This window comes from Manis pentadactyla, chromosome 2, assembly GCF_030020395.1.
Source record: "Manis pentadactyla isolate mManPen7 chromosome 2, mManPen7.hap1, whole genome shotgun sequence".
NCBI lineage: Eukaryota > Metazoa > Chordata > Mammalia > Pholidota > Manidae > Manis > Manis pentadactyla.
In genome coordinates this window covers 138,373,210-138,396,597 of record NC_080020.1, presented here as the reverse complement: position 1 = coordinate 138,396,597, position 23,388 = coordinate 138,373,210, and the positions used below count along the sequence as shown (strand labels likewise).

At 45.2% G+C, this 23,388-nt stretch overlaps 1 protein-coding gene across 1 annotated transcript in view; it reads left to right on the top strand.

The window, feature by feature from the left end:
* Positions 1-23,388, top strand: part of ADAMTS16 (ADAM metallopeptidase with thrombospondin type 1 motif 16) — a 170,384-nt gene that overhangs the window by 29,916 nt on the left and 117,080 nt on the right. Inside the window, exons 4-8 of the mRNA XM_036919748.2 lie at positions 8,074-8,353; positions 11,744-11,943; positions 13,295-13,378; positions 15,525-15,684; positions 17,162-17,267. Coding sequence (XP_036775643.2) covers positions 8,074-8,353; positions 11,744-11,943; positions 13,295-13,378; positions 15,525-15,684; positions 17,162-17,267 — 830 coding nt within the window. The remainder of the gene's footprint in view (positions 1-8,073; positions 8,354-11,743; positions 11,944-13,294; positions 13,379-15,524; positions 15,685-17,161; positions 17,268-23,388) is intronic.

Genomic DNA, 23,388 nt, shown 5'->3' with positions numbered 1-23,388 from the left:
AGTGACCCTGGGAAATAGCTGTCAATTTTCCTGTCTTTGTGAAGATGGGAACTAGGCCTCAGGACACAGGCACACTCACCCTCTGAAGAGAGTCGGGACTTGAACTGGATCCTTGTCCTGTGAAGCTGCCGTTGCCGTTGTGTCACTGACTTGCCTGCCACGTGGCTGCTCTGATATCCACCCTGCCGTTAAGAGTAGCAGATCGGCAGGCAAGTCCCCACCCCTGACGCTGTCACTGCAAAGTGGGAGACGGGGAAGGCCAGCGCAGGGCTGGCAGAGGTGTGTGCAGGCAGCTCTGAGGCCAGGCGATCGTGGGCTGGACCCAGAGTGGCGCTGGCACAGGGGGGTCGATCCTGAGCCCCAGGGGGGAGGGAGGGAGCGAGCCTGGGATTCCACCAACACACGCCAGAGGGGGAGGCTCCTAGGCTCCTGGAAGCCTACCACGGAGGCCACGATCAGTTCGGAGGTGTCGGTGCCAGGCTCTGAGTAGGGCGCATCTGCCTCGTGCTTGGTTTTCCCTCAACAACAACAGAGAAAGGATCAGAGTGAGGCAGGTGGACTCGGCAGGTGGTGAGGGGAGCCGGCTGGGAGGGGTGGGGGGGGCTACAGGGACAGCTCCAGCAGCTTTAAATGTCCCCTCCCTTGGAAGGGCTGCGAGAGGTTCGCGAGAAAGCTCGTCCAGTCTGAGCAAGGCACTGCTGACTTGTCGTTACCCCTAGTTGGTGAAGCTATCCCACGTGGATATTTTGCAAACGAAGTGAGCTGCCGCCCGCATGGATAGGGGTGGCTGCGGGGCCACACCGTGACTGCTTCCTCTGCCCGGCGCAGTCTTCCTGCTGGAATCCGCCTGGCCAATTCCTCATCTCGTTTAAGGCCTTCCCACCCTCTCACTGAAGCCTACCTTGCTACCCTATTTGAAATTGAAATCCCCTCTCCTTCACACCTGATGTCTGTTTTCATTCTGAATTGCTTCTTTAAAAAAAAAAAAAAAGACTATTTTTAGGGCAGTTTTAGGTTCACAGCAAAACTGAGTAGAAGGTACAGAGTTCCCCTACAGCCCTGCCCCCGCACCTGCTCAGCCCGCCTCACTATCAGCATCCCCACCAGAGGGCGCATTTGCTGCAATGACGGACCTGCGGGGCTTCCGTCACCCAGCTTTCGTAGTTCACAAGAGGGTTCTCTCCTGACTGTGTACGTTCTGTGGGTTTGGACAAATGCGTAGTAAGGACGTGCACCCGCCATGATGGCACACAGCGTAGTTTCATAGCTGAAAAGTCTTCAGTGCTCCTTCTGTTTACACCTCCCTCCCTGCTACCCCCTGGCAACACTGTTCTTTTTTAACTGTCCCCTTAGTTTTGCCTTTTCCAGAATGTCATGTGGTTGAAGTCATATAGACTGTGGTGTTTTCATATTGCCTTCTTTCACGTTTAGTCGTATGCCTTTAATAGTCCTCAGTGGCTTTTCACAGCTTGATAGACCATCTCCTTTTAGGGCTGAGTCATCCCTCGTTGTCTGGATGGACCACGACTCAATGCATTTACCCACCAAACGACACCTTGATTGCTCCCAAGACCGGGCAGTTATGAATACGGCTGTTATGAATATCTGTGGACAGGTTTTTTGTGTGTGGACATGAAGTTTTCAGCTCTTCTGGGTAAACACCAGGGAGTGTGATTGCAGATCTTATAGTAAGGGTCTGTTTACTCTTCTAAGAAACTTCCACAGCAGCTGGACCCTGTTACGTGCCCACCAGCACAGAGTGAGGGTTCCTGCTGCTCCACAGCCTCTCCAGTGCTCGGTGGTGTCAGGGTTCTGGGTTTTGGCCGCCTGAATAGGTGTGTCAGTGCCTTATGTCATTGTTTAATTTGCATTCCCCTGATGACTTATGATGTGAAACAGCTTATGCTCATTTTCCATCTGTATATCTTCCTTGATGAGGTGTCTGTTAAAATTTTTTACTTCAGTCATGCCATAATTATCAAAACTTAGGGCCTTTAACTTTCACTAGAAACCTTATCAGGGTCAAGTGTCAAAATGTGAGCCTTTTGAAAGACACTAGACATGAGCGGCAGGCAATTGACCAGGACTGAGGTTAGAGCTGAGCAAATGGCTGAACTTTGAAGCCCGCCCTTACCAAGTTTAGGAGGTCACCGTGGCCAGGGCCTCGGCCCCACTGTCCTGGCAGGTGCAGCGCAGAACAGGGCCCCAGCCCGGGTGGTGGGCAGAGGAGTGAAGAGGGCCTCGTGCCCAACCCCCCCGAGAGAGAGAAAGGCTTCTGGTTGCTTAGCTTCTTAGAGATTTTGGCTGAAATCTGATTTGCAAAGCATCACGGATAATGGTGCAACAAAACTGTCGTAGGCATGTGGCAAATGATGGATTCACCTTAGGCCAGGTTCACATTTGACCCTGAGGTTATAAGGAAATAAAAAAGCAGCATTTGGCTCCTATTGAACTTCTGTACAAGTTGCACTTATCTTGTTTCTGAGACATCACTAAGAAGACTGGAATGAGTAGAATATTCCCAAAACAAGTAATTTGTTTTGGAGAAAACACAAAGGAAGAGGATAAAAATTAGGTTAATGGGGACTTGAAATGCCCGTTTCTCCTAATCTGCCTGATCAGACTTTTTTACTTGAGGACTGATAGCCAGTTCCCTTCCCAGGGGCTCATGGAATCATCTGAGAGAAGCTTGGGGCAGCCCAGAGGAGAGCGGGTCCCGTGCAGGAGAGCCAGGGCCCTGGGTGGGCCGTAGCCACCTCTTCCTAATTTCCATGTGGTTTTTGGATTCTTTCAGTTTTTAAGGGCAGCTTTTATGAATAGATATGCATTAATAGAAATCTACCAACTTCACTTTTTTACAGAAAATATATACTAATATTACTATTGTCTGCACCTTATATTTTTTCAGTAAATATATTTGGGTATGATTCTACCTAATTCTTTCAAATGCTGACATTGATTTTCAATACATACAGTTTCATTTATATAACCTGCCTTTCATCAGGGAGCATTTAAAGTATTTCTAGTTTTTTTGTTGTTATTTTCTCTTTTTTTTTTTTTTTTACTGTGATAAACATCCTTTTGCATATCTTGGGATGCATGTGTTACAGTTTTAATAGGGTAACTTCCTAGCTACAGAATCGTTAGGTCAATAGTACATGATTTGACAATTTTGAGAGACTGCCAAATTTCTTTCCAAAAGTATTTTACTAATTTGTTATTTCCTCACACCTCGGTTACAACAGTATAAACCAAGTTTTCAGTCAGTTATATAATGCATGAAAAACAATAAAAACAGTATCTCATTGTAGTTCTCATCTTCTTTTTAGAATTAGAAGTAAAATAAGACTTTTTTTTTTTTACGATCTGCCCCCTACCCCTCCTGGTGAGTTGCTTCCTCTTCTTTTTTGTCCTATTTTTTCTTTTAGTTGTGTTACGTCTTCACTCCTTATTAGTTTTTATGGATTGTTTTAATTAGGGATAATTGTTTTTGTCATATACAGTAAAGAACTTCCCCTAATTTGTCAGTTGACTTCAGGTTATTTCTTATATGCAAATGTTGAATTCATCCAAATTTATCAATCCATTTCTTCATGGCTTCCTGATTTTGTTTCTCATTTACAAATGCTTATTTTATACCAATATTACTAATATATTTTCATGTAGTATTTTTAGTTTTTATTGTTTTTTGATGCATTTGGGCCTTACTTGGGGAACAAAATAAAGAAGAAAGCTAGATTTATTTTTTCAGAATGGCTAACCAGTTTTCTCAAGATCACATATTCAATAATTCCCTTTCCTCCTACTAACTGAAAAACCACCTTTGCTGTCAACTATCATGTTATTTCAGATATGTACTCTGTTCAATTTATTTGTCTGCAGAAATCTACCAACTTTTCATTGTAAATAGCAATGAGTATAATGACCATCCTACTTTCAAGCTCCAACATTTTCTTTATTTACATTGCTTAGAAACCACATTTCCTCAGCACTCAGTGACACATATTCTTCCCTTCCTTACAAATTCAACACAGTGTAAAATGAGTTTCCCAGTGTAAAATGATTTACAGAACTGTCTGTGAGAGACACAGGCCCTGGGAGAGCTCCTCTGTGAAGCCTGGAGAACACTGGCCTTTTTCTAAAGCCTGGTTAATCATCCACCCAGCCAGCATCCCAGTGCTTACTGTGGGCCGGTGTATACTAGACATTTTATGAGTTTCCAAATAAATATTCTTGATTCAGTAAAGCAAAACTTTGAGAAGAAAACATTAATCTTCCATGATTCATATAATCTTTTAAATAAGCTTGAAACTAATGATGCAGCAAGATAATGGAGTAACATTTTCTGTATTTTTCTATGGATTAATAAGGGAAATCAAAATACCAGGCTTATCAGCTGTGTTCAGTGTATTTGATGAAGTTGGAGATTGACTACTTTCTTAATGAAAATTCAGAAGTCCTCCAGCTGTAACAGCTACTGTTGTCTGAGGAGCTGGTCCCCTTAGCCTCAGCCACCCAGGAGGTACCCTTGAACCCAGTGGGGAGCAGAAGCTGGTTTTAAGTCTGGAACAGCTATCATAGAACACGAGCGTTTTAGACAAGGAAGCCAGCCAGAATGTAAAAAGGAAGCCAGAGCATGTGCTTGGAGCTCTGTTGGTGTTGGGGTATGTATACCAGGACTGAAGCCTCAGAGGGATCTCGTGCTGTGTGGCGGAAGGTCCCCCAGAGAGCCTGAATTACCGGAAGAAAAGGGGAGACCATGGGATGAAGGGTGGTACTCTGCATTCTTTCTTTCATTGAGTCAGCAAACCTTTTTTTGCACATGTACTATAGGTCCTTTGTTTAAAATGTATTAATTTTAATTCTTACAAACTCATGGCAAGTAGCTGTTCTTTTATCCACTTCCTAGGTGACAAAACAACACAGAGAGGCTGACTAGAGCCTCCAGAGGCACACAGCTAATGGTGTTAGACTTGGGTGATGAAAGCTGGGGTGTCTGCCTCTCTGAGTCCACGCGGGCTTGCAGGAAACATGCCGAGGAACATCCACTCCAGGGGCTTAAGGAGCAGGTGGTCTTCCAAGAGATGATTTGAAAAGAAGGATTTGTTTGCCAATCAGAAAAGGTTTTATTAAGGTGTAGTGTGCCGCATGTTTTCTTTGGGTGACACGAGAGAACAAATAACACAGACAACACAGACAGACAGACAATGGCGGCAGCCCCGATGTGGCACAGCACCTTTATTTTTATACTGCCTTTCTCAGACCTCAGCCAAGTGCTATAATCATCTCTCCCTTCTCAGGGGAGACAGGCCAGAGCACCTTGCTGATTTTCTTAGAAGCTGCCTAGTAAGCAGGGGCGGTGTTTTCACACATCCTTAAGGTCTCCCTATTTTCAGAGTGAGGTGTCTTGGCTCGTCTTCGAGGACAAGATATGTTTTTGTGGGCAGATAACTTCCAAGGACTGCACCAGTTGTTCTCAAGCTGGTGCTTTCCCGTGCTGCGTTCAGACATGGGGGAAGGTGCTTTCCCATTCTGCCTTCAGACATGTGAGAAGACAAAGGCTGTCCCCTACATTAAGGCAAACAATGATTTTTTCCTTCCTTTTTATTAACCCTTGAACTGGCTCCCTCCCATGGTGGAGCCTCTTTGGAGAGTGTTACTGTGCAAGAATGGACACCTTGATTATTGTGGATGCTACTCCTGGGTTAGTTTGAATGCAAAAAGGAGGAAACCCAACTGGCTGAAGCTACTATTTCATTCCATACTTGTCTAGTGCTTGATAGAACTGCAAACGTTAAAGTATTGTCATTTCCTAGTTTGGTTGCTAGAGTTCTAGAAAGTCAGAGAGATTCCCGAGTCACTCATGTAGAGCCCTGGGGAGAAGCTGCCTCTCCTCTGTGATCCAGGGTATGAATTCCTCCTGCTGGTGGTGCTGGGCTCCAGGGGGTCTACCTGTGGTGCCGAGGGCTCACCAGAGATCCCCAAGTTTACCTCCAGCATCTCTCTTCCCTCCAGCAGGAACACTAGGGCCAGAGATTAGACACCAGATGTCCAGTGACCCTGGTCTCCTTTCCCATATTCTCCACCCCTAAGGCACCATCCCTGATTTTATTATACACTTTATAATACACTTTTTTAAAATGTAATACCTTTTGAAAACCCGAGTTTTATTTGGCCCTTCCCCAAGATCTGAGAAGTGCTTCTCCGTGCCTGCCATCCCATGATGTACAAATATTCAAACTCACACAGGACAGCTCAGCCCAATGCAGAGCTTTGTTTCATGGGCAGTGATTCACAGTTAATTCCCGCCAAATGAGAATCAGACCCAGGCTTCTAAATCAGAGGCACACTTAACACCATTCTCCATGCATTATAGACCCAAGAAAAGTGTCTAACCAGTGTACTAAATTTTCAAAATAACTTAGGAAAAAACAGCATGATTACAATACTGGATTTCAAGGTTGGAAAGTTCTAAATAATACTTACCCCATGATGCAGGAGTAATTAATCATGGCAATATTCAATAAAGTAACAAGCTTAAAAATACATCTCTGATCCCATGATCCAGCAATGCCACTGACATATGTTTAATGTAAGAAAGCCCAGCTATTTTAAAGACGAGCAGTATGGAAAGAAAGAAACATGCGAATGGGTTTCCCTTCTGCATCCTTCCCTCCTCTTCAGCCTTCTCTCCCTGAGGGTAACCACACTTAGCAATTTCTCACCTGGCCTCCCAGGGCAGTGCTCCAAGTGTACATGCATGCTTTCTAAAATGACCCCAAGGGAGATCACACTATGTACTTGATTGCACACTTTTTAAAAATTTAATACCTTTTGGAAACCGTATAAGAGGAACCTTAAAAACAAAAACCTTGATTTTGTTCAAATCCCTACACTGTATTTCCTAGGCAGGTTACCTTGAAAATATGACTTAATCACTCCTCACCTTTATTCCTTCACCCATGTAGGGAGGATAATAATGAAACCAACCTCAGAATTGCTGTGAATGATAAATAAGATATCATACAGAAAATGTTGGCACAGTCTTAAAAAAGGTTAATTATGGTTATCATCAGCACATAATTATCTAATCTTTTTAAATGGTGATTTACTCTTCGAACATATAAATATACCTTAATATTACCTTGAACTAATTGGTCAGCATGTTAATTATTTGTTTTTTATTATTTTTCATTTTGTTGGTACATTAATGCTGTGACAATGTTGAAATGTTCATTCACATGTACGTCTCAATACTAAAGACATGCCTACAGGAAGGACTTGGCAAGAATTCCAAAAGGTTAAATCCTGGAGTTGATACATGTGGTGGAGGGCTGCGGTGGCCCACCTCCTGGGTCTGGCCCACCTTCCATGTGGCCCTTTGCTCCCACGCTCTCCAACAATTGTTAATCAAGTTTTAAAAATACTTGTCAGTCTAAAATTGGGAAAACCATAGTCTCCCAAAGTTGTCTCCTTCAGGATATTTTTAGTATTGTGTGTTGTCCATTATCCTGTGAGGACATTTTCAGTGTTTTTATAAAGTTAGTTCTATTTCCTTAACATCTTGTTTGGAAAGACCTTCCTGATACTCTAAGTCTCTTGTGCTTTCTTCTGGATTAATTTTATTAGGTTGAACTTTTATATCAAGGGCCACATTATACTCAAGTTTGAACAGAGTTTCACAAGTTTGTTAAGACTGATTTTATGTTTGGGACCTCCCCTGCACCCATACTGGTATCTAAGTTTGGGAATGGACACCTTTTCTTCCAGCATTTGGTTTAAATGAGCCAACGCTGATGAGTTAACGAACTTTCTCTCTTGTTCCTGGAGCCGAGTCACCGACACCCGCCCTCCCCACAGTCTTTCTGAAAGGCTGCCGGCGGGAGGAGCTCACACGTGGACCTTTCCTGGCTGAAACCCCAGCCAGGGTGTGTGAGCCCTTTCAAAAGATGCTTGCGCTGGAGGGAACAGCGCGGTTGTAAATGAATACTAAAAACAAAATGTTTGGAGAACTGGCCGTTCTTCAACGAGAAAGTGTAACTGCATTTCCTTTCTTTCACTCTATTTTTGCAGTCGGGCATGATAAGAACACAAGAAGCCGATTACTTCCTAAAGCCGCTTCCTTCCCACCTGGCAGGGAGACTCAAGGGCTCCCCGGGCGGCGGGCCTCCCTCACACATACTGTACAAGAGGTCCGCAGAGCTGCGGGCTCCGGGCGCCCCCCAGGTGACGGTGGTCGCGAGGGGTCGCGAGCTGAACCAGCACCCCTTCCGCGTTGGCCGGCGGCACCTCCACAGCAGCCTGCCCCCCAGGCACCCACAGAAGCAGCATTTCTGCGGAAGACGCAAGAAATGTATGTAAGCGCGATTCTTTTGTGTGTTGAACCGCTGGGACACTGATGTTAGCCAGTGGAATGTTGTTGTGGTCATCAAAGTATCTGCCCGCCAGGTGAAAGGTGTTGACGATCGTTGCTGAACGTAAGTGAGGTCTCCAAAGGGAGCCGTTATTCTATATGTTCATGTAACACCTCTCTCCAGGTAGGTGGATAGACAGTGGAGGTTTTTGTTTTAAAGAACTGTTCTCTGGGCAGATTAAATGACACATGACTCAGAAATGCAGAATCCACTGGACGTCTTCAAAAGCACCCAGGCATGTCTGCTCAGTAATTCTATATTTTGGGGTCTGGATTTATTAATGTCCACATAGTTTTCCTGTGGAGGTAATTTATCTCTCTATATATTTATGTATTTTATGCCACCACATCAAAAGGACAGACTGAATGACGTAATTTGCCTTCGGTTCATCACCAAGGCTTATCAAGCCCCTTTTCTATGGGAACATCAGGAGGTAAATGCGATGTTTGCATTCTATGTAGGAGCCTCTCTCATGCTCAGGGATACGAGCTGAGGGCTCTCCAGATTTCCCTTACTTCGGGTTTCCCATGCAGAGTCCCTTTATTCATTAAGCGCCCCCTCAGTGAGCCTCTGGAGGGGCCACTTCTCCAGCCCCATCTCTCTGCGGTTTCCTCCGCCGGCGGCCATGCCCAGCACCCCTGCAGTACAGGCGGCATGCTGCGGGTGAAAGAACGCGAATGGCCCGTAGTCACACGGCACCCACGGGAAAGAACAAGGACAATTAAACTGTCAGCACCCGTGTGTCATCTGTGTTCTTAATGATAGTAAAAGATAATTAAAAACTCAGAATAAAATACGTCTTACGCCACATTTGAATGGCCTTGAAGGACTCAAACGCTGACTGACCAAGTCCGTGGCCTATTCTGACGGGAGGCAGCAGGGAGGCTGGACGTGGGAACAAAGAGCCGTGAACGGGAGTGGAGAAGGGCCCGGAGGACGAGGGTGAATGGGCACCAGCAGAGCTGCGCTTCTCAGCTTCAGCCCAGGCTGCACCGCAGGGAGAGGCCGAGGGAAGGGAAGGGGCCAGGAAGCGGGGGCGGGGTTAGGGAAGGTCCAGGGGGCGGGTCCGGAAGGGGTGGGGGAGGGCGGGGTCCAGAAGGGAGGGGCCAGGGTGGGTGGGGTGGGGAGGGCAGGGCATGGGATGGGGTGGGGCCAGGAGGGCTGGTCCAGGAGGCGGGACTCAGACCCACAAGGTCAGAGCCCGGCATGTATGTGTGCTGGCCAGCTCGGTGTGGGTTGGGTCGGTGCAGGTCAAACTCCATGTATCCGGGACAGAAGGTTAGCTGAGCTCAGGATTCAGAGAGGGCTTCACAGGTCCAAAGGCAGTGCTGTGGGAGGCCCTGAGAAAGTCCAGCGCCACTGACCATCCTTAAGGGAGCGTGACCCTTACATTCTTCCCTGGGGTTCATCGGGGCCCTTCAGGCCTGTGACAGCTGAGGCACAGCTGTGCTGGTGGGGTAGTAAATCACCGTGGGTGTGCTCACGTGTGCATGCGTGGGTGTGTAGTGTACAGGCATTATTTGGAAAAGGCTACTGAACTGTACAGTGTTGTATTTGGACAATGGAAAAGAGCAGCCATTGCGTTCATAATAAAAGTAGGAAAGGAAGGCGCTGCCAAAGCCCTTTTGCCCACGGAACACAGTGATGATGCGGTGCTGTTTGGCTTGCCCAGTATTTCTGTCCACAGCCTGTGGGCACATGGCAGCTCTGTCCCCCGGTCCCGAGTGGCAGGGGGCCTGTGACGAGCAGAAGGGATGCACAGTGCTGCCAGGCTGAAGCTTTTAATTCTCAGGACCCCATTGTCTGTACATGGATATTTCCATGTTGTTCATGAGGCTTTGGGCTTCCCAGGAGGCATCCGGGCTTTCTGGTTCAGTGGGGTTCACACTGACAAGGATTCTTCCCTCCTAGTGTCTCTGGCTCAGCAAATGAGAGACTTTTCTTTATGTTTAAGCAGCTATGTCCAGAAAAGGGCAAACAGGCAGACTGATTTGCTTGAAATCAATAGTGGCACTGAACTCTGAGACTCTGAGTTAGCTTGCTGCTTCCAGCTTGAGGCATCACCGATGGCGTCTGAGCTGGGACTCCTGTGTTTGGGGGAAAATGCTGCAAATATCATTTTGAGGGCAAAGGATTTGCTCTTCAGGCCTTGTCAGAGCCACTGCCAGGAAGTCCCCACACCTTGTGCTTCTGCCCCTGTTCCCTAAACTGGTGGGTGTGAGGGTGCTGTGCTCCTCTGCTTGATCTCCTTTCATTGTGCACATGTCTCTCCACCAGTGGAATTAAGACCAAGGGCTCTGCCAGATCTGACACTCATTTCCAGCACTTTCTGGGGAGCAAGTTAGGTTCTTTCCCTGTGCCTCTGAGGCCTCATCCGTACCTGGGGCTGGTGCAGAGGCTGACCGAGTTACCCATAGAGAGCTCTTAGGGTGGCATTTGCAACTACTTAGCCAGTGTAATTATTATCCTCCAAAAGGTTCATGCAGTTTCGGAAGTGTTTTACTGAAGAGAGATGAAATGTATTGGATATGGGTACAAGTCAAACACAACAGCATCTCCTAACAACATGCTCCATGAATAGAGTTGGCATAACTTTTGAATGAGTGCCACCTATATATGCTGGCATTGTGAAGTATGCAATTATGAAGTATTATGAAGTCTACAGACAATTCTAATCACATTTTCTGAGGAACACACTGAGTCTAATTGTTTTTAACATAGTGCTAACTTCCTGATTATAAATACCATATGAGTTTTAAATGTTTCTTCATGAGGACAGAGTATATTTTGTCTTCTAATTTAATCAGGTAAACATTTTTGGTGCTTTTTAGGAAATTCAGCTCTGCAGTAAGGCAGATCTGTCTTGAGCAGTTTATAACCCATGTGAAACACTACAGACAAACCAGTGGTGTGTCCAGACAAGGAAATCAATGGTAAACTCTGTCAGGTTATTAAAGTCTTCAAATGCAAGACAGCATTATTTTTGGTAATTGTTCATTCTATTGCTTTGTCAATAACCCCTTTGTAGACCCAGCCCCACAGATCCTTAGGCTGATAGCCTTTGCACATTGGGCTTCTAGATGTTAGAAAGACCTAAAGTGCCCTTTTTGTTTTAAATCAGAACAAAATTATACAAAGGGAAATATAGCAATGATTTCCATGACATCTAGACTATACCAACTCTGTTTAAATTTAGTGCAGTCTCAAGGGTTACGTGGCTCATGTCATGAAAATTCATTTTTTAAATCCAGCCTCTATATATAAAGTTCAACCACTGGTTCTGTGTAACAATTTTGGCTTTCATTTATTCCCCAAATGTCCCTCGGTAGACATGCCCAAGCCCCCTGGGGAAGACCTCCTCATCCTGCCTGATGAGTACGCGTCTTGCTCACGGCACAAACGCTCTCTTCTGAAGTCCCACTGGAATGAGGAGCTGAACGTGGAGACGTTGGTGGTGGTTGACAAAAAGATGATGCAGACCCACGGCCACGAAAACATCACCACCTACGTCCTGACGATCCTCAACATGGTAGGGGTGTCCTTCGGGCTGAAGCCACATTTGTGATTCCACCTGATGGGTGGGTGGGTGTGCTTTAACTTCTACTTTTTCCTTGCAGAGTTATGTCTCAAACATAAAAAATATTTTATCTGTCACTAACTCCTCTGCATTTCTGTGCTCCAGTCAAAAGAGCCATTTTCAGAACTTCGGGGAATAAAATAAGGATGAACGATTGGACCCTCTTTGTCCCCCAGTAGCATATTTCAAGTGTATCAATGTCTTCATTTATTCAGAAATATGTAGGAGGATGCTGAGATATTTTAGTGCAGAAAATCTGCTTATCAGCATTATATGGGCGACTTTCGATGGCCACCAAGAAATACCCATCCTTTCAGGAATATTAATGCTCAAATGTTGAATATACATTTGACCTGCAAAAAGAAAAAGACAGGACCATCCTTTAGAATATCATCTCAGACAAAATCTATGCCATGGGTTGGTGGCTCTTGTAATGCCTGAAGAGGGATGCAGGGTATCTGAGCCCCATGTCAATCTTAGGTCACTCGCTACCTCAATGAAGAGAGCACCCCTAAATGTGTGTCATTTTCCCAGGCCGCCACATGGTTCTTACTGTTACATCATCTTTGGCAGCCTGGACCACGTGGTTTATGATCTCCCAGGGAACTGAGGGACGTGGTGACGTAGAGGCACCTACCACCGCATACCCATGAGGTCACTGTGTTGTAGGGTTGAGCACATCAAGGCCCAGGATGCTCTGACTTGTGCAAGAGTGGCTTTTACTCTGAAGCACTTTCCTGATATTCCTACACCTCGGTGCCCAGTACCCCTGGCTGTCCTTGCTCCTCGCACCAAAGGCCACCTTCGTTATTCACGGGCATCTGCCATCATGTCCCTGCTGTGTGCACCTGTGTTGGTCACACATCCCCACATTCTCCCCATCTCTTTCTTGTGTGTCCTTGGGCTTTTCCCAAGCATTTCTCTTATGAACTGGAATCCCTGTCAGGAGAGCCTGGGGGTGCTGGCCTATGTAGTCATCCTCACGAGGAAAAAAACCCTCCTTATATTCTAATGAGGACTGTCACCTACTCGAGGCTGTGGCTGCACTTCATTGGTATTTGATCACAGGTGAAGCCTGCCTTCCAAAACCTTGGTTTTTACTCCTAGGCACCAATGACAAGGGTCAACAGTTGCTCTGTGTGGCCCTTAGACATTTCTTTACCTGTCTGTCCAGCAGTGTAGGCAAGTTAACACTGCTGCATCCCTGAAAAGCATGTGGCCTGACAGGACTGCAGGCCTGCCAGGGGCTGGGAAGGTAGGGGACTGGCGCCACGTACAGGGAGTGATTGCCTGTCTTTTCCAGGTGTCTGCTTTATTCAAAGATGGAACAATAGGTGGAAACATCAACATTGCAATTGTTGGTCTGATTCTACTAGAAGAAGACCAGGTATGCTCTCTTTTTTGAAGCCAACAGCTTTTTATGATCTCAGAAAAATTAATGCAAAGTGGTGTTCTGTTTTCCTTAATAATCTCATTCTGTGAATTCTCCTTCCCTTGGGAAGAAAAAGGTTATAATATTTTGCATCTTGAGCAATGAGTTTCTTGTTAGTTCCTTTAGTAATTGTTTTATTTTTGTGTGTCGTTTTGTGCATTAATGCTCGTGTATTTGGCTTATGAGAAAACAGAAGGACAGAGCTACCTTACACATGTGGCTGGGAGACCCACTGGGAGACAAGCACAGGCTGGGTGTCAGCCCACACCTCCATGTGCTTTGAGGCTGCCAGGGAAACTGAAGGTCCTACAGAGGTCCTCCGGCCTCGGAGCTCAGCGGTGCTGTGTGGAGCGGCACTGTTTCACTGTGCTGCCCCCCAGCTCCTCAGATTGATCATACTCACCACCACCTTTGGTCTTGGCATTTCTTTTCATAGAGATTCTGAAATGTCAAGTACATTTCTCTCATTGCACACAAAAACCCAAGTTTTGCTGGCTCTTGGTAGCAGTGGGTCAAAGGATCTCCACTGCCTCCTTTCAGAGACCCTGTGTAAACGCACAGACGTACACTCCAATTCACCACAAGGACGCATATGCACATTCTGTGGCGTAAGTAATGGGGCTGTCTTAGCCGTAACAGGCTCTCACTTCCCTTTTGTCCCAAGTGGATTGTTGGCTCGGCACGGAAGGAGTGAGCCCTGGACCCAAATCAGCTACCCTGCAGCCAGTCCGCCCTTGCTGACATCTTGGCGAAGTCTCCTGATAGCCATGGTTTTCTTGTTCATAACAAAAATAGTTTTTTAGATGAAACCTAAGGTCATTCCTAAGATCTAAAATGCCTGCAGACTTTAACAGTCTGGGACGCCACTCTTTTTCTGGGCCTCGTGGGGGCACATGTAGGCAGGCCTCTTTCCAGCCTGAACAGTCAGGACGATGCAACTTCACTGTCTTTCGTGTGACTGTGCGTCCGAGCAGGTGGATCTGAACTAGCAGGACTTCTCAGGTGACAGGTTAATTATTTCTTGTATTAAATCATTTTCACCTTGGAATTCTTCCAAGCTGCAAAGAATAAGCAAGGTTATCTTTTGATCGTACACCTGTGTTAACTTTAATTAATGCAGTTTTCCTGGAAATCGCCAGGTGAAGAATGTAAGGCATGTCCCAGTGTTGAGGCAGAGCATTTAGTTTAGACATATTTGACTCTCTGGAAAGACAAAATAAACAGAGAGGAAATGCTCAGTGACTGAGTGACAGAACTTTCAGCCCAGCACACTAACCACAAAAGCTTTAGCAGGTTGTCCTGAAATGATGGAGGTATTTAACCTCGCCCTCTGTGACCATCCCTAGAAAATGTAACACACTACAATAGTAAGATCTGAATGGCTCACTGCAGTCTGCTCCCGTGGCTCCTGCCACCCCCCATTCTTCAGTTCCCAAGAATTCAGGTAGCCTTCTCCCTGATATTTCACTGTTACACTCCTAAAACTTGCTATACATGGATAAAGTTGGATTTCTTCTGTGCAGCTTCTTTCTAGTTTCCAGTCTATTTTCTAGAAATAACGCTTTCCCCATCAGCCTGCCTCTTCTCATAAGCAGATTGCTTCTGTAGGAAAGTGACAAGATTTAACACTGTAATAACAAATATTAAAAGAGTAATAAATTAGAAACTTCACTTGCCCAACTTGGTTATAAAATAAATATATCACTGTCCAGCTGTGCTTTTGGTATATGAGAGGACACATATAGATGATTTTTATATAATTTTTCTAAGTGTTTCACAAGGATTTTGAATGCAAAAATTATATGCACAGGATCATATTTCTTGGGTCAATGCAAAGGCATTCAGGGTCAGCTGAGTACATCCCAAATGTTTTTGAACAGAACTAGAGAAACAAACGTCAGCACCTACACTGAATCTCTGCAGGTTTTATGTAAAACACCCTCCTTTGGATTTTCATACAAAAAATGGACATTCCATTTGCTATGCATTAGTTGCATTGCTGTATTTGAAGCCCGGTTTGCTGTGAAGACAGTGCCAGGAACGGCTGCATGATGACATGCTTCCTGTCTGTTACCACGGGGTTTCCATCTTTCATTCACAGCCAGGGCTGGTGATAAACCATCACGCGGACCACACCTTAAGTAGCTTCTGCCAGTGGCAGTCTGGGCTGATGGGGAAAGATGGAATGCGCCATGACCATGCCATCCTGCTCACTGGTCTGGACATATGCTCCTGGAAGAATGAGCCCTGCGATACTCTGGGTAAGACACTCCTGCCCATGTGCTATGCACCTTCAGCGGCCTACAATGTTGAGTGTTTGTACTCTCATTCCAAATCCATATGTTGTAGCACTGCTGGGAGCAGCATAAACAATAAACTTGCTTCCCTGTATAAATGTTGACTAAACATAGACATATGCATTTATACACCAAAAGTGAATAATTCAACAAAAGAATATTCACCAAAATTTTACAAGGAAAAGTGCCTCACAGATCCAGGAGATCCTTTCTCTTCTAATTTAAGCAATAATTTCTTTCTTCTTCCACTTGTGAGAATGAGTCAGTAGATTTGATAGTGTCTCATTATGTGGCAGAAATAGTATCTTTGTGAATATTTATAGAGATTCTACAGTATAGTCCCCATTTTTCCATTTGCTATAAGTAGCTCAATCTTGGCAATTTTTGACTAGTTTATCGTGCTGGCTGATTCTTGGAGGCAGCTCTTTTCTATTTTTCCAGATAGTATAAAGCACAGTTGCTGCTGACCAGGGCTCTCTGAACATTTTCTCTAGCTACACAATTCTTCCTTGGATCTTAGAGAAGAAGGGTCTTTATTATAAAAACACCCAGATGGGGCTCAGTTTAGTAGAGGTCAGTACTGACTGCTGTTCCTAGAAGGGCCTGCTTACAAGGCTGCCCCTTGGCTGGCCTCTGAGAACTTGCATTTCCAGATGGTTCCCACACTCTACCTGATGAGCATAGCTCACCACACCCAAACTGTACAAACGCACAATGCGGTTAAACCTACTTTCCTTCTGGGAGTCAGGAATTTGGGTCCATGGCCAGGCAGGGGCTTCAATGTTGATCAAACCCCAATAGAACTCCTGGGTCCTGAGTCTCTAATGAGCTTCCCTGATGGACAGTAGTTCACCCTTGTCATGATGCATTTCTGGGGAATTTGCTTCCTGTGTGGCTCTGCTGGGAGAGGGCCATGGACCCTCATGCCTGATGTTCCCTGGACTTGTCCAGGTGTGCTTGGCCCCTTTGCTGATTTTTGTTCACTACTGTTTTGTATCCATATTGATTTATACCTGTGAGCATGTCAAACGCTGAGAGACCCATGAATCCTCCTGCAAATCCTTGAACCTAGGGTGGTCTTGGGGACTTCCCGCCTCACCCATTCCCTGCAGAATCTTTTACTTGGGCTTCTGGGAACACAGATGTTCATTGAAAAGGCATACCATCTCCTCCACCCACAGTGACTCCCCTCTGCTACTTGGCCCCAGTTACAACCTGTGACATGAACATTATGTGGAGCTATGAATTGTTTCTGCAAAGAGAACCGAGCTCCTCCATTAAGGGCCCTTTACATGACTGCCCATGAGTGTGCCACTCATGTTTCACCCAGAGATGAGAGCCACCTTTCTCTAAAGGACAGAGGGGAAGCATACATATACAATACATTCTCTTTATTTTATTACAACACTGTGCATCTTCTTTTGACCTTCATTCCCTGTAGGATTTGCCCCCATAAGTGGAATGTGCAGCAAGTACCGCAGCTGTACTATCAATGAGGACACGGGCCTTGGACTGGCTTTCACCATCGCGCATGAGTCTGGACACAGGTGAGTGAGTACATTTCCATGGGTGGAGGGGCAGATCCTTTCCTACGGGATGATTGCCATGGAAAGACTGGTTCATTAGCAGGTCAGGTCTGTGAGGGGAACTCACACAGATCTGAGAGAATGTCATTGCCAGGCTATCCATTAGGTATGTGATTATCTTTATTTCAGTGCCCGCCATGCGCACTCTAAGGTCATGGCGGTGCATGTTCACCCTTTCCTCCCTCTGTTCTTTCTCTGCACTCCTGCCCACACGTGCTGTCTTGCCATTGGGTTTCTGCCACAGGCAAGTTCACTATGGAGTCAATGTGAACAAAGAAATGACAGTAGGACATTGTTGGGGTGAAAGGGTTATACCCAACTTTATTTCCAGGTGGCAGGTCAATCACTAGAATCCCTTCCATTCAGAGCAAGTCTGCATGCAGCAAGCCGGTCTCTGCCTCTGGGCCCCTCTGTCTGCACAGCCATCCTCTGGGCCTCTGTCCTTGGTGCTGCTACCACTCCAGCCTCTGCTCTGCTGTTCTGCAGCCTTGCAGCCCTGCCACTGTGTCACCCAGAGCACTGGGCTTTTATATAGAGTCAATAACAATACATTGCCCACACATGTGTAGTGAGCTACCCAACCAGGGCCAGGTGAGAATCCTGGCCACAGGAACCTTCACTTTATCCACAGGTGCACATACGGGCACAGACAGTTTATCATCTCTGCTCCTTTGTCCTATGTCTTGAACTTGGTTCTGAGGGCTAGTCTCCTTCCATGATGAGCACCTCCTGGGAAGAACAGGGACAGGCCTCCTATTGTTAACGCACCATCAAGTTCATGTTCTTATACCACTTGTGTAATTTGTGGAGGTGCTTTATGATTGGTGTGCCAGGCAGAGTTTGGGGAGGACTTGTGGGCAAGAGATCAGGCCTGGTAGGAGCTGGTTTGTGCCCAAGCTCGTTGGTTTGGAAATAGGACAGTGCAAGGGTGAGTGGTGAGCCTGGGGGCTCAGCACAGACAGACACCAGTGCCAGACAAGCAGCTTGCAGCAGTGGGTGGCTTTCCATTGGTGGCATCATTTAATGTGAAAAGCTTACCTTCATGTCTTGTAAATGGGTTTCAGCCCCCGGCAAGTTCACTATGGATTCAGTGTGACCAAAGGAATGACAGTAAGACGTTTCTTTGGGGTGAGAGGGTTTATTACCTAGTGGTAGGTTGAGCATTAGCATCTCTGCCTCTGCCCAGAGCACTGGGCCAAGCTCTCTGTATAGCGCAATGATAGCTTATTGCCTAAAGGTGTGGTAGCAGTAGCCTAGCAACAGGCCAGTTACATCATCAGATGGTTTATATCCAATGAAGATCCTGGCCATAGGAACCCCAACTTCCCCACACTTCATTTCTGTAGAATGAAAAAACTCTACCCAATAACTCCAAGCTGCCTTACCTTGAGGCATCATCTATTACAATTATTTTTTCTTAGGGAACTAATTGCTGGCTCTGTAGAGTTGTCCCAATTAATATGAATGCCAGCAGCGGGCATTCAAGCATGCTCCCTCTGTACTGCAGCTGCACTTGAAATTCCTTCTAGAAAATACACAACCAGGATTTGTAATTTTTCTACTTTTTACTTCCACCCCTATTTTCCTTGTGAATCACAAAACTTGCAAATGGCTATGCTTATATGCAAATGATTTTTGCAAAGCTTATTTCTCCGTCTCCTATTAGCAAAAGGGCTGAGGCCACTCAGGTCACCTCGACCTGTTCAAAGCATGTGTGTGTGCACATGTGTGTGTGTGCATGTGTGTGAGGACATGCACGTGTGCCTGCCTTTGGTGAAATCCCATGGAGGCCCTGCCTCTCCGGCTGTGTGAACTCATGACCTGAAGATGAAGCTTTGTATCCTATTACTGATCCTTCATCATTACAGGTAATGATTGACTTTTTTAGTGCCTTGAAAATTGCATCTACACTTCATAAAGCTTTTGGTTAAATCATAATTGCATTTTTTAATAGGCTGCTAGAGTTAAGACTTCAAAAACTCTCATTAATTTAACGACACGGGGTTCTTGCTGTCCTCTGAACCATACCTGAATTTAATTAAACAATCAAGGCAGAAATAGTACAGTCACCAAGGGCCGAGCGAATCGGCATTAGATCAGTGGCTCCTATGCCAGCAGGGGTAGTGCCTGGAGTTGCAGGAGGTCAGTAATCCAAAATTAAACTTGATGCATTCAAAACCAGGTTCTCGGTCTTCAGTGTTTTGCTTCAGCATTTGCTTTTATTTTTTCTTAGAAGTCAATTAATATTTCCTTTTATCACTAGGGCTGAGTCTAGATGGAAAAGAATTTCTTCCAAACAAGAAAAAAAGAGCATTTTTATGTGCAAGTAGGAATATGAATGGTAGGAAGGAAGAGAGCTCTAGGTTTGCATAAAGGAGAGTCCCACCCTAGTGGACATCGCCTTCAGAGGATCATCACCTTGTGAGCACCTGATGTTCACAGGATGTTGTACAGGAGACAGAGGAACTGGGAGCCCCAGGCACTTGATGTCTCCAAGGAAAGAGCTTCTGACCATAAAGAGGAAATGGGAGATGTAGGTAGGAGGTGTGCAGGTGAAATGTATGTGCTAAATGCCAAAATTAGTGGTAACGGTATAACAGTGACAGTAATAATGGCAATAATAATAGTAAAGCTGCTCTTTGTGGAGCACTTTTGGTAAAATTTGCCGAGCAGTTTCCATGCAGCTCAAACCATGGAAACCATGGCCAATCTCTCATCCTTCCTTCACTGGCTGAGCAGGGAGCTTGTGTCTGGAGAGGATGCAGCGGGTCAGAGCAAGCAGATGCAGGCCAGGGGGGCCTCAGCAGTGGGAGCTGTGTCGGATGAGGGGGTCCTCAGCATAGGAGACACTGTATCAGACTCCACGGATTTCAGTTGAGTTGAAAACACAAATTTATTCTATTTATTTAATAACTATTTCTTCTCGGAGAAAGAATTTTAGGTTTGATGCCTTGTTCAAACATAAGAACGTAAGCAGCATGCTTTTATCTTATCCTTGGCAATGAGCTGCAAGCTGAGTCCATTTTTTTCATTTGGTATTCTTTTAAAATTTAATTTAATTTAAAATTAAAGTAATTTTACATCAGTTAGGTCTAATAAAACATCCCACTTCATGGGTGAATTTTACTTCTTCTGTTTTGTTTACATTCAGATGGTATTATTTAGGGGGAGGAGCACCTCTCCATGCCTATCAGCCATAGGTCTTCTAACCTTCAGCCCAAAGAAAGACTTTAGTGGCTGTCCAATCATTTGTGGCTACTAAGCTCAGGTGTTAACATCTCAAGCCGTCTTCAGGTTTGTCCTGGGGAACCCAGCCTAAGAACAGGAGTCCCTAAGGACCAGCCTGTGGATTTGTGTTGGAAAAGGAGAGGCAGGAACCAGGAGCGAGGATGTGTGTCTCCTTGAGTTTGGGGACTGAGTCGGGGTTGCCCATAAGGCAGTGGTGAAGGCAGGTTTCCTGCTCCTGTTAAATCCCTTGGCACAGGACACATGGCTGGTCCAATGCAGACTTTGAGAACTGACACAGATACACTGAGGCTGAGCTAAATGTTTTGGAGGGTGTGTCAAATTCCCATTTAATGGTGCCTGAGACTCATGTTCCAGTGCATTATGGTCTGCTAGTGACGGGGGCATTGCTCGATGGTCTCCTACCTGGGTTTCCATCTGCCAAACCAGCAGAGCCTGAAGCCTTAGCGGGTGCGGAGGTGTGATTTAAGTTGCATCATTTGTGTTGAGCATTTGTAGTATATAAAATAGACTTAAATATTTAACTGACATTGTCATTCCAGACCATCAAGACAGTATTAACATAGTTATTGTTCTCAGGAATATTCATGATCCATCATTCTGTCTCCTGTCTTTTCCAGCATTTACTGACCCATTCCCTGGGCACAATTTGCATTCTGCCAGCAAAGCATCCCGTAGGATTCTTTAAAATGATGAGCGATCCATGCCCTCCAAAAGTCTAACAGAAGGCTAAATAGACAAGGCATGCCAGGGAGCAAGCAGTGAGGGCTGTAGGCGTTGCAACAAACATAGGCAGGGAAGATCAGGGAAGTCTTTTCCAAAGAAGCAGGATTGGCTTGTTCATACTATTCAGCTCACACGTATTTGGCGGAGATGGTAGATGAAGAATGACCTTTCAGGCATTTGAGGCTGATGTGTACGCCTCACCAATTTGTGGCTGTCATCAACCTGAGCCCCTGCAGCTTGATCAGGGGGGCACAGAGTGATTTTTTAGCATCTGTAGAGTGTCAAAGCACGCAGCCCCTTGAAGGTCATCTGGCCTAGTGACTGGCAGACTGCCCCCTAGGGATTCCCAGCAGGTTGCAAGGTCATTTCTTACCAATTTTATTTATTGTCATTCCTCTTAAGGGTTTTTTGTTTGTTTCTTTGTCCAGGAAGTATTTGAAATTCATTGACCTTTGGCTGAACAGATGCATACACACTGTATGTATAAATGGCATCTACGTGTTGAGTGATTTGACCAAGACCACATTTGAATAAGGGAAAAAGATAAAAGTTGTGAATTTTCTTTTGTGACCTGTGTGATGCCAATGTTCTGTACAGCTGGAGAGGGTTTTATTTTCCCATATTATAGGTGAGGAAACTGAGATTCAGTGAGTTAGGTAATTTTCCTAAAATCAAAGCACTTGTGAATAACAGGCAAGACCCGGATGAGGCCCCCACCTCCACGGTCTATATTCTGCCCTGTTGCCTGACCTGTCCTGGGTCCCTGAGATCCAGGTCTCCACGCAGCTTCCCACCTCCAGGGAGGATGTATCGTCTTCTTGAAAAGCCTGCATCGGGCTAAACCACTTGGTCCTACTTCCAGCCCTGCCCTCACACCAAGGTGTGATTACCCGTCTGGATGACATGGGATCATGGGTACTTCAAAGGGCATCTCTTCCTTAACCACTGCTGAATAGCCTAAGATAATTGATACAACTTCTAAAAACACGTGGCTGTTATCATTCTGGGTGTATCATTAGTAATGAAAAAATACTTGCTGATATAATTAAATCACTCAAGAAAATACTGTAGAAGACATTAAAAGCATCTGATGTTGAATATAATTCTCAACCCAATTTCATCTGAAATCATGCTTATATTTGGGTCTTTAGGTTGGTGCTATAGCTGGAAATTGTTCTTTATTCATTCAACAAACATCAAGGGAGAACCCATTAGGGGCTAGTGAGTTTGCTGGCACTAGGGCTGTGAGCATGGATAAGAGTCTCTATTCTTTACAAATTTATAAGCTTGTAGTTAAGAAAAAGAAATACGTGTTTATTGTTTTAATGTACAAGGTGATAGCAACTTTCCATAAAATACTATGTCAAATGGAAGCAGAAAGAAAATGTCTATCTGGTATGTATAACTTGAATAGTAATTACACTTTTCTTGGTTGCCAAATACCAATCTTATCTGCAAAATGTGTTCTATCCATTCTTCCATGACTGTATTAATATTGACATCAAATGTGATCACTGCTAATGCAGTGGCATCCATCACAGGACACTGGACTGCTTGGAAACACATCTTGCAAAATAGCAGCAGCATCCGAATCACTTTATTGTGTTTGAATACATCCAAATGCTAGATCCTTGCCCTAAACTACTAAACCAAAAATCTACCAAGGTGGGCTTTGCAGAACCATGTTCTGTGGTGCATTTCTCAGATATTCTGATGCACAGCAGAGTTTGAGAATCAATGTTTAGAAGGAATCACTGAAAATATTTTGTATGGTATGCTTAAGACCAAGATGTCCCCAGGCCTGGCACATTGTGGCTTTGTCTTCCTTAGAAAATACAGGCAGAAGGGATAGCAATTTATTTAGGGCCCTTGCAGGACCACATTGTGTCACCTTCATACTCAGGTCAAGACCCAACCATGAGAAGGCACTTTGGTATTACGTTTTTAATCACTTTCTTCCCGAGGCAGCCACCCATGTGTGATGACAGTCTGAGTCCTTTTCATACCCATGACACATTTCCTCTGCCATGTGGTACCCTGGCCTTGAGTGATTGCTTTTAATAGAACTTCAGAGAATGGGTGGAGGCTGAAATAAGTGCATCTGCATCAC